The 11,606-nt window shown below is 52.0% G+C and overlaps 1 protein-coding gene across 1 annotated transcript; it reads right to left on the bottom strand.

Moving 5' to 3' along the window:
- Positions 1-8,832: 8,832 nt before the first annotated feature.
- On the bottom strand, positions 8,833-10,987 carry LOC144301323 (GSK-3-binding protein FRAT2-like). Its single transcript, XM_077878133.1, is given in 2 exon segments — positions 8,833-10,345; positions 10,347-10,987. Coding segments are annotated over 2 exon segments (1,032 nt in total). The 5' UTR covers positions 10,941-10,987; the 3' UTR covers positions 8,833-9,907.
- Positions 10,988-11,606: the final 619 nt, after the last annotated feature.

Raw genomic sequence — 11,606 nt, 5'->3', positions numbered from 1 at the left:
TTTTTGTTTGGTTTTATCTTATTCTTGGCTTTCGATGGGAAAGGTGCACAGAGCACAATTCTCTAATCCATAAACCTAAAAACACTTGAAATCCTTGTCAGCCTGGCTTGTGGATGGTAATTAGAGCGCCTTTGTGTCTGAGCAGCTCACTAGTTAAGCAGGGTCTGCGTGGCTGGGTGTGTATTGGTGCTGGCATGAAATTAAATGAAAGTGAGGTCAGGTTTTGGACCAATCCCATTCTCTAAAACCTTAGAGCCCCTTGGATTACCAGTGATGGAGATGTTTTATGAAGCTGCCTCTGACTGTATTAGCAAAGGACATCAGATCAGCTGGTCACTGCAAACGGGGACTTTTTTTCTTTCTCTTGACTGTGGTCATTAAGTGGACTTGTTTCACATGCGGTCCTTAAGGCTAGGACAGCTCTTGGTTAGAGGCTGATCGGGATACAAACCCACAGTGGGAAAGCTGGCTGGCAGTGTCTGAAAGGACTCCTCTCTCTGCCCTTGGCATGTTTGTTGCCATGCTCTCCCTAAGCGGTGACCTAACAGCCCATCTCTGTCCCTCCCTGAGTTATGTCCCTCCCTGAGTTACTTCAGTCTGTTCCCTCCAGAAAGGAGCCACACTAGGCAACAGATGATCCAGGATTCAAGGCCACTTATTAAATGGGGTCCTTGGACAAGTTGCTCAACCCCTGTGAGCTTTGGTTTCTTCATCCGTACAATAGACAAGAAATGGGATGAGGAAAAGGTTTATGGTGACTGGCACATACTGAAGATGAACAATCTCTAGTCTCTCCTCCTTCCTTCCCAGGACTGCCTTTTGGTAGGCAGACCACTAGGTCCTCAGTTTATCACAAAAGAAGACTATGCCATGATCCCAAAAATGCTTTCTAGATTGACTACTGTATGTTACAGTCCTGATTTTCTAACACCCTTTTGGGCTCCATGCCTATTGTCTGTATCTCCCCATTCAAATATACACAGCCCCTGATGGTCTATAAGAAGTACCTCCAGAGCACACCCAGCTGTTTCCCACAACCTATGCAGGAAGTGTGGGAGGCTTGTCCACTGCCACTCAGCAAGGGAAGGGTGATTATGGAGGCTCTAACATAACTGAGGAAGATGGGGTTTGTGTGTGTGTGTGGGGGGGGTGTCCAACAGTGCAGGTAGCTGTCACCTCTGGTCACTGAGCAAAAGTGGAAAAAAAAAAGTGGAAAGTGGTCAGGTGCTGACTTTCCCTGGCATAGGGGTATCCCTGAGGTCCTCAGCCCCACTACTTTAGTGGGCATGGGATTTCCTGGAGGTCAAAGGGTTAGGAGCAATCCAGGGCCAAACTGGCCATGATTCCATGCCACTGCACAAACTGTGCTGGCTTCTTGTAATGATTAAGGCTAGACTCAACCATGGGGCTTACCCAGTACTACTCCCTCCTTAAAAAAGGAAGACTAGGGGGATCCCTGGGTGGCACAGCGGTTTGGCGCCTGCCTTTGGCCCAGGGCGCCATCCTGGAGACCCGGGATCGAATCCCACATCGGGCTCCTGGTGCATGGAGCCTGCTTCTCCCTCTGCCTGTGTCTCTGCCTCTCTCTCTCTCTCTCTCTCTCTCTCTCTGTGACTATCATAAAAAAAAATAAAAAAAAAAAGGAAGACTGGAGGGGCACCTAGGTGGCTCAATAGTTGAGCATCTGCCTTTGGCTCAGGTCCTGATCCCCGGGGTTCTGGGATGAGTCCTGCATCAGGCTCCCCACAGGGAGCCTGCTTCTCCCTCTGCCTATGTCTCTGCCTCTCTCTGTGTCTCTCATGAATAAATACATCTTTTTTAAATTATTTATTTATTTATGATAGTCACACAGAGAGAGAGAGAGAGAGGCAGAGACATAGGCAGAAGGAGAAGCAGGCTCCATGCCGGGAGCCTGACGTGGGATTCGATCCTGGGTCTCCAGGATCGCGCCCTGGTCCAAAGGCAGGCGCTAAACCGCTGCGCCACCCAGGGATCCCATGAATAAATACATCTTAAAGAAAAAAAAAGACTGGAGAAAACTAATGTCTACTATCAGGCTATCAGGAACTTTAAATACACTATGACCCTAACTGTCCATCTTTTAAATATTCTTGCAGCTCTTACTAGTCACCCCAAAATCCTTTTTTTGGAATAGGTCAAGGTTTACACAAATGATTTTTTTTTAAATATTTAATTTATTTATTCATGAGAGACAGACAGAGAGGCAGATATACAGACGGAGAAGCAGGTTCCACGCAGGGAGCCCGACATGGGACTCGATCCTGGGTCTCCAGGATCACGCCCTGGGCTGAAAGCAGACACTCAACTGCTGAGCCACCCAGACTGCCCCTTAAGATATTAGACCATTTTGTAGGTGGAAAAATAGTCCAGGAAGGGGACAAGGCAGAGTGACCTACTGAAGTCACTTAATGAAGCCAAAGGCCTATCAGAGTCTAGAACACAGGTCTCTGGGCTCCCAGCTCAGGCCTCTTTCCAGTAGCCAGCCTAATACCATCACACATAGTCCAATAGTGTTCACTGCACAACTCCACACATAGACTACAATGTGAATGACACCCCTGCCCTTGTCCAACATGGTAGCCCTGCCACCGGAACCTGGAAGAAACTACCCCAGATTGCTCGGCTGACCTAGGGAAAGCCAGGTATGCCACAACCATTATCTTTCAAAATAATGTTCAGCATCCTATGAAGACAGCTAACTGGCCACAGAAAATGACCCGGATGAGATAAAAGACCAAGCTAGAAAGTCAATGAAAAAAAATAAAACACAGAAAGTGTCAAATAAATGATGTGAAGAAAAGAATGGCATGCCTCTGAGAGGACTGCAGAGACTGCCACCCCAAGATTCCATTCTAAATTAGGCAAAAATGCTACAATATTTGGATTCAATTTTCACCCTTCCCTTTTCAGCTCATAAGCAGAGACATGGAACGAAGATCAGACACCACTTTCCTATCCAGCAAAGTCTGTGTTGAACCCTGTGATTCCTTCCTTCCAATCAGGAAAGAGTTACCCTGGCAACCAAATTACTAACTCACTCAATTAGCTCCCCCCTCTTCCACCAATGCTCAGTAATCACAGAATGTCAGCCCAGGGAGAGCTCAGCCTTAGGCGGTCTAGTGCTATGCCTCGTTTAGCGATGGAAGCCCAGAGTGGTGCGCTCCCCGGAACACCGTGCAGGCTGGTACAGGCAAAGGGACAAAACCTTTCCCATGCAGCACGTCCTCCTGGTCTTCCATCCATAACTGAACCGGAGAACAAGTGACCTACCCTTAACAGTTTCCCAGAAGGCATGATAGATAAGAGCACAGGCTTTGCAGGCAGCCCCACTGCCTCCACACAGGCATCTGTGTGATTTGGGGCAGGGTCCTTAATCTCAATGATCTCAATGAACTCATCTGCAAAATGGGGGTTAGAAAAGAGCCTTATCTTGAAAAATGATGTGAGTATTCAATTAGATAATGTAAGGGAAGCAAATAGTAAACACTCAAATAATAAAACATCATTTCTGGAAGCTATTGCATGAAGGCCACTACTTTGTTTTCTGTGGAAAATCCTACCTTTTAAAGACTTATTCAGTCTGTTTCTTAAAAAGCATAAACCTGTTTCCTCTGAAGACCAGTCGCTTGAGTACACACCCTTGTTGTATAGGTAAGTGCTAAGGCAAGAATGGAAGAAGGGAATACTCAGTCTATACTCAGAGATTTAGTCTCAAAAGGGTGGCAGTCCCCTTCCTCCCAAACCTTGAAAGCCAATCAGGATTGGGGCTGGTAGAGCCAGAGGAGCAGGAAATATTACAAAGGGGAGGGTTTGTGCTGAGAACAGCCTTGGACAACAGCTCTTAATGCCTCCATCAGAAAAACCATTCCCTTCTAATTCAGATTCAACACTCAGCTGAAGTTCTGTGTGCCCACCCTGTCCACTTTTGTTCATAATTTGTACTGAGAAAAAGCAGGCAATTTCTTCGCAGGGAGTGATCTCAGAGTTCATTTTGTTCTTACTCTTCATTTTATTTACTCATCATAGGGTTATCTTAGGAGCTCATATATGAATGTCTTCTTTTTCCAAAGAGATTAGCTATTCTTTGATGGCAGAGGACAAGATGAGGAGAATGTGTTGGGCAGATTATCAGGCCACTGGGCATGGGGGATGGTCTGAAGTTGGGGAGAACATTTATGGTCAGCTGTTATAACATCCAGGCACCAGGTGATAAGGGCCTTGGTGGAAAGAGAGAGGAAAAGACAAGAAAGACACATTTTGAAAAGAAACAAAAAACAAAACCCATAGGCCTCCATATAGTACCCCGCTGCATCTAAAATATCTGTTCTAGAGCAGTACATACTGCCTGGGGGGCAATTTTGGTGCTTTCCTTTAAAGCTCCTTCCTGTGCCTTTGGGCAGGTAGGTGACTTCACCTAACCTAACCTTGAGTTCCTCATTTGTGACTTCGGATGGTAATCAAGTCTCTGTCTCACAGAGTTGTGAGGATTCACTGAGCTAATGCTAGTAAAAATGCTGAGGCCACTGCCTGAAACAGAGCTGCATTTAGTAACGCTGCCTGGGTATTGGCATTTCGTAAATATTTGCAGAGCAAACAAACGGGGCAATTTCAACAGACTTGTAGGAGGACTGGGGTGCTTGGGGTGAGGAGTTGTGGTTCCTAGAAGTTCAAAGAAGATGGAAAGGGAAGGACAGCAGCTAAAAAAGAAAAACTGAGCCAAGGGAAGGGTTTGCTCAACCAGGAGAGATCTGTGCATGTCTGACTGTCACCAGGGGACATGCAGGGGGAGAAACCAAGGGGAAGATGCTCTAAGGGATAAGGCTGCCTGAGGCGGCAGGAAGGCACAGGTGCCCAGTCTGGCCAGGTTTGAATGGCAGGGGTCAGAGAGGTTATAGGGATGGCTGTCCCACTTTGATTTTTTTTTTTTTTTTTATTTATGATAGAGAGAGAGAGAGAGAGAGAGAGAGGCAGAGACACAGGCAGAGGGAGAAGCAGGCTCCATGCACCGGGAGCCTGATGTGGGATTCGATCCCGGGTCTCCAGGATCGCGCCCTGGGCCAAAGGCAGGCGCCAAACCGCTGCGCCACCCAGGGATCCCGGCTGTCCCACTTTGTCACAAACTGTCCTACCACAGTGGGCCAGGAGCCTGACAGTTGGCTGCTGAGACCCGTGTGCGTGCCTGGGATTGCTGGGTATGCCTGTCGTTCTTGTGTGAAGGAATCCTTCTCTGCAACTTACGCCACAATAGAATGGAAGCTAAGTCTCATATCAAGGAGTTTAGGAACTGCTCCCCCTTATCAATTAACTGACTCATAGGAGGCAAAATTCACAACCCCCAACTGATAGGCTGTTCAGGCAGTTTGTTTGACTTATTGATTTGGGTGGGTTAAAAAAAAAATCACCAGCTGGTTATCATGTTACCTTTGGCCTGCCTTTTGCCTGTTTCTCCTTTACTAAATTAGATTCCACAAACTAACATGGGAAAGAAAACCGATTTCCTAGGTTTTCCCAAAAATCATCCCCAGACTGGAGTCATAATCACCTTTCTCCAGATGTACCATAAATAGTACTTTGCTTCAGCTGGGTTAAGGAGGGGAAGAACTCACAATGCAGATGTTCAAAACACATCTTAATAGTGCCGATGAGGGAAATTGCGTAACTTCAGAGTGTGAAAAAGATAGTGAAAGTCACTGAGCAAGTTCTGATTCCATATACCCTGGACCTAACCAGAGGATGTACACAGAGATAATGCAGACACAGCATTACCTGTTTGTGTACGGCCGTGTGCGTGTGTAGACACACTCACATACCCACCATCCCTTGCTGTCCACCCGTCAGCCTCCCTCGACTCCACTCTTTGTCTCCATACCTATTACTTACTTTTCTCCTCCCATATTGATGTGATGAGTCGGTCTTCCTAAAGTACTTAGAACAGAGCCTGGCACGTGGCAAGCCTACATACATTAGCTGGTGTTAATAGAGCTTCCCCTCTTAGTCCTAACAGCCGAATCCTTATCTTCAGTCCTGCTTGCTCTCTCCAACTTCTAGTCACTTATGAGTCACCAGGCTGCTGTCCCTCTAACTTCCCACATCAAACTCCTAATCAAGCCCCATCCCCCACTCCAACCACCAGCTTCTGCTTGCCACTTCCCTATTGTTCTGGACCTTCTGGGCTCAAGACTTGCAGAACGTTACCAGGGAAACCTAGGCCCCAGCTCTTTCAGAAGATGAGAGGTGCCTCAATTCGGCCAGCTTCCACACCCCCAGTTCTGTGCCCAACCACTCCATGGGGCCAGGGAATATCCCAGCCACAGTCATTCCTGGGCCAAGTACTAGAAATGGGCTATCCCAAGCTGCAGGCCCTTGGAAATGGCCATTGCCTCAACACACAGACACTTGCCCAGGGGGGAGGCAAGATCAGCTTTAAGGGCTGTTGAGTTCAGACCCTGCTCTACCACTAATGATTCCTACCTCTCCCCATTATAAAGAGCAAAGCAACATCTTATATAAAAAGGTGCCAATAGGGATCCCTGAGTGGCGCAGCGGTTTAGCGCCTGCCTTTGGCCCAGGGCGCGATCCTGGAGATCCGGGATTGAATCCCACGTCGGGCTCCCGGTGCATGGAGCCTGCTTCTCTCTCTGCCTCTCTCTCTCTCTCTCTGTGTGTGATTATCATAAATAAAAAATTAAAAAATATTAAAAAAAAAAGTGCCAATGGAGTGCCTGCTCTCAACAAAGATCACTTCTCTTTCCCTCTACCTTGCTTCTCAGGTGCTGCAGATCTTTTCTCCCTGTCTGCAGACACCATTCTAACTTCATCCCTGAATGCGGCTCTGGCCATAGTGCAGTCCCACTGGATATGTGCACTGGGTGAGACTGCGCCTTGGCCCTATGTCCTCATCTAACAACTTAAGGTTCTAAGCGCAGAAGCCATATACCACTTGTATCTGTACTTCTTTTATGCAATTCCTACCACCTTATATAAAGGCTTTGGCCCCAAATCTGCTTGTGAATTCTTCCAGGATGTCTCAAACCCTGCCCCCATCCCAGATCCCCAGGGCCTTGCACATCCGTGGCTGGCATTCAAGAGAATTTTGAGACTAGTGATGCTACTGTGTTAAGGTACTTGGTGGGTCAAGGTCTGTGGATGCTCCTAAGAAAACGTAATAATCCAACATGGGAGAAAATGGGGTCAAGAAAGTCTTATACATGGGACACATGGTTGGCTCAGTGGTTGAACATTTGCCTTTGGTTCAAGGCATGGTCTCCGAATCCCAGGATCTAGTTCCCCCAACAGGCTCCCCATAGGGAGCCTGCTTCTCCCTCTGCCTGTGTCTCATGAATAAATAAAATCTTAAAAACAGGAGATCTCAGAACCAGGCTGCCTGGGTTCCAAATCCCAGCGAGTCTACTTAAAAGGAGGTGACTTCCAGCAAACCACTTAATTTCCTGGGCTTCTGTGTCCATCTATAAAATGGAGAAAACAGGGATCCCTGGGTGGCGCAGCGGTTTGGCGCCTGCCTTTGGCTCAGGGCGCGATCCTGGAGACCCGGGATCGACTCCCACGTCGGGCTCCCGGTGCATGGAGCCTGCTTTTCCCTCTGCCTGTGTCTCTGCCTCTCTCTCTCTCTCTCTCTCTGTGTGACTGTCATAAGTAAAATTAAAAAAAAATATATTATAAAAAATAAAATAAAATAAAATGGAGAAAACAGTGCCTACCTCATAGCCCATAAAACCATGACATAATGATAGTTTTCTTCAATCCTGGCACCCAGAATAGTACTTGGCTCACATGTGCCCAGTGAATACTAACCCCAGAATGATGAAACAGAGGGACACACTGGTTTAGGTTATATGTAGGTGGCCTTCTGGAAAGGGTTAGAGAGGGACTTGTAGGGTAAAAAAAGGGCTGGGGACCACTTGTGCTCACTGTGGCTCAAGTTAGCGAGGGCAAGCTGGGCACATTTGGTACAGACATGAGCCCCCTAATGGAAGGGACAGTGGTGGTGCTAAGAATTAGCCGCTATCATCTTTTGAACATGTATGTTATCCCAGACATCCAGATCTTCACTGAATCCTCCCAACTACCCTATAAGTAGTATTGTTGTATTAACGAGAAGGAAAGAGCACAGAGCAGTGACTCGCTAGTTAGGACACAGCTGATGAGCAGAGCTGAGTTACTGAGCTCCAGCGTGGGCAAGTGGTGTACAGGCCAGGGAGGAAGAGGTGCTACGCACGGGAGGACCCAAGAGCGCTGGCTGGCAGTAGGAAGGGACTCAATCAACTCCCATGCCTAGAGAAGATGGGCCTGAGGACAGGAAACTTTCAGTTCATATAACCCTGTCTGCTCTAACGGAGCCAAACGCATGGCTGTAAAACTGCTTTTCCTTTCCTAACCTGTAGCTCAGAACTGGGTCCGAGGTGAAAGAGGAAACAAGATGGCTTTGGCTGTGCCCTCCCCATTCTGCACACACAAAAATCCAGATGAAAATCAACTCCCTCCAACCCTCCAGACACAGCAAGTCACTTGGCCTCTGCCCTCCAACCCAGAAAACATTTCTGGAATATGTTCCTATTTCACAAAGGGAATGGAAGCCCATCTAGCAGGTTTCAAAAACCTGGACTTAATTTGCTGATCTCGAGGGACATCAACCCAGAAACAATGAAGCACAGCAGCCCGACCAATATTCTATGCCCAGCAAAGCTGGCTGCAATCATTTGCCCAGGTACCCCTGAGGACACTATACGTTTATTAAGATATCACTTACGTGTTTTTCTTTCCCCCACCTTCCACCAAAAAGCCAAACCATGCTCCAAAACAAAAACCAAATTTATTCAGCATACATCTTAATTAAGAAATCCTATAAATCAGGACCACCACAATTTCTGACACTCCGGTGCGAAGTGTACGTCAATAGCTACATCTGGAGGATGAACAAGCCATTGAATCTGTTTTTTTAAAATTGGTTTAGCTACCTTTAGTTTGGGAGTGGCACTTTTACTTAAAGTGCCATCAAGTTTCACAAGGGTAAAGCCAGTGGGTTCTCCTCTCGGAGAGTCACATTTTAAACAAGATTTCAGTCACTCAGAAGAAGAGCTGGTGACAGGAGGAAACTGTGAGGGATGAGGACCCATGAAGTCTCAGGCCTGCGGCTCCACAGACAGCCAAAACAGCAGAAAAATGTCCAGGGTCTCATCTATCCCATGCAGACACCAGAAAGGGTGGGATAAGAAAGTAGGGCTGGGAAGACAGGGGAGACAGTCTAGGACTGTTTCTGAGAAAGCTCATGGCATGGCCAACAAGAGTGCCCTATGAGAGGAGTAGTTCTGGAAAGAGGAAAACAAAAAACAAATAACTCTCCCCAGTCCCTCTCTGCCTCTTTGTGTCCTCGGTAGACTCCAAGAGGTAGCAAAGCAGACAGGGCTCTTGGAGCAAGAGAAAGAAAAGACATGGGGGTGACTTTAGCTCTCCCAGGAACCCCACAGCCTTTTGCACAGGGCATACTGTGACCTTGAACCACAGGTGGCAAGGTCAAGTCAGTTAAAAGTCCACATTCAACTCCAACTCTACCCACCTTCAAAATTGTCCATCTCCCTCTAATCCCCTAACCGGAGCTCACATCTCCCACCGCCACCAAACGCCAATTAGAGGGGAAGGAGGGGGTGAGGCAACCCACCCACCAGCAAGCTTTTACATTCTTCTTTCTTTCCTCCGGAATTTCTTTGCACAGCAATTGTTAGCACCACTTCCACTGAGCTCTTCCACCGGAAAATAAAATGTATGCGTATCATTAGTTTTCAAGTATTGTTGTAAAACCCTGGCGATACCCGCCCCTTGGAGCCCTGTCTTTAAACAATCCAAGCACACGACACCCCCAAGGGCTAGGTCAGGTACAAGTCGATGCAAGTAGCTGCCACAGTTCTCCCGGTTTATCCCTGGTCCTTGGCCCCGAGGTGCAGGCGGACACGCTCACACGGCACGTCTGCGCCCTGGCCGGTGCACTTTTCCACGCTCGTGTTCCCCGACAGCCTCGCCGGGGCCGGGAACTTCTGGCCTCGAGGTCTCCCCACGCGTCTCCCCGCAGCCTGGGCGGTCGCTCCCAGGGTGGCGGCGGCGGCGGCGGCGGCGGCGGCGGCGGCTTCAGCTCCGGGCTGGCGAGGGCGGGGCGCTGTCGGGTCTGCGCAGCGGCGTCCCCTTCCTCCTCCGGGCGCCCCGGGTCAGTGCAAGGCGCCGGAGGGCTGCAGGGCGACAGGGTCCGGTGCGCTGCGGCCGCCGGGCCCAGAGGCGCTCGCGGGGCCCGTGGCTGCCACCGCGGCGACGGCTCGCTGGAGCCTCCGCACCGCCTCCTTGATGAGGTTCCCCGAGAGCACCAGCTGCTGCAGGAGCCGGTGCGGGTCGTCGTCGCGGGCGCGCGTCCCGGCTGGGGGCCATCGTCGCTGCTGCAGACGGCGGGAGGCAACGGCGCCCCGCAGCCACCCTCGCCGGCACGGCCCGGGCAGCGCGCTGGGGCCCGCGGCGAGCTCGGCCACGAAGTAGGGCGCAGCCCGACCCCGCACGCGGCCGCGGTCCCCGAGGGCGCAGCGCAGGGCCCCCGGGGGCGCCGGGCCCACCGCCTCGGCCGGCGCGGGCGGCAGAAGCAGCGGCAGCGCGGGGGGCCGGGCCTTGTCCGCCCGCACGGCCGCCGGGGGCCGCGGGGGCTGCGGCGGCGGCCCCGGGGGCGCGCACGGGGAGGCCGGGCTGTCCTGCGCCGCGTCCAGCTGCAGCGTCTCGCCGATCTGGGCCACCAGCAGGTCCACCTCGCCCGAGCCGCCCAGCGTCACCGACTGCTCCAGCAGGAGGAAGCTGTCCTCCTCCTCCTCCTCCGCCTCCCCCTCCGCTTCCTCGCCGGCTTCCTCTTCCTCCTCCCTCCGGCACGGCATGGCCCCCCGCCCGGGCACCCGGCGCTGTGCGGCCGGCGCTGGCGGCTCGGCGGGGCTCGGAGGGCCGCGGGGCGCGGGGCGCGGGGCGGGGGCCGACGCGGGGGCGAGGCCGGGGCCGGGGCCGGGGCCGGGGCCGGGCCGGGCCGGGCCGGGGCGGACGCGGAAGCCGGAGCCCGCCAGGCACTCGCGCCGCGCGCCTGCAGCAGCGGGAGCCGGAATCCTACCGGCTCGGGTTGATTTGTAAACAATGGGTGACGTCGCGGCCGGGCCCTACCACCGCGCCGGGCCGGGGGGGCGGGGTACGGCTGGGGGCGGGGCGCGGCGGCGTGGGCGGGGCAGGGCCGCGGCCGGAGCCTTCGGGCATTTGCCCTCCGTCCCTCCCCAGGACGGGCCCGGGAGCGGGGACGGCTGCGTACTTCCTCCGCCGGGCTGAGAGCACGAGAGAACGCGGACTCTGAGGTGCTCTGCGTTGGTTTCTCCCACTCGCGGCCACACCCACCCCCACGCCCCGCCCCTCCCCCTCCGGCGCGTCCTCGCTCCCCACGTGTCCGCAGCGCTGGGCCCGCCCCGCTCCTCCCCCGCGCGCCCGCAGTCACCCGGGCCTGGAGGGGAGGGGAGGGGAGGGGAGGGCTCCGCGGGCGGTCCGGCCTCGCCGCGGGGGGGCGG

The sequence above is a fragment of the Canis aureus genome, chromosome 29 (genome assembly GCF_053574225.1).
Source record: "Canis aureus isolate CA01 chromosome 29, VMU_Caureus_v.1.0, whole genome shotgun sequence".
Classification (NCBI taxonomy): Eukaryota; Metazoa; Chordata; class Mammalia; order Carnivora; family Canidae; genus Canis; species Canis aureus.
Note: the sequence above shows the minus strand (reverse complement) of the source record. Positions and strands in the feature narration are given on the sequence as shown.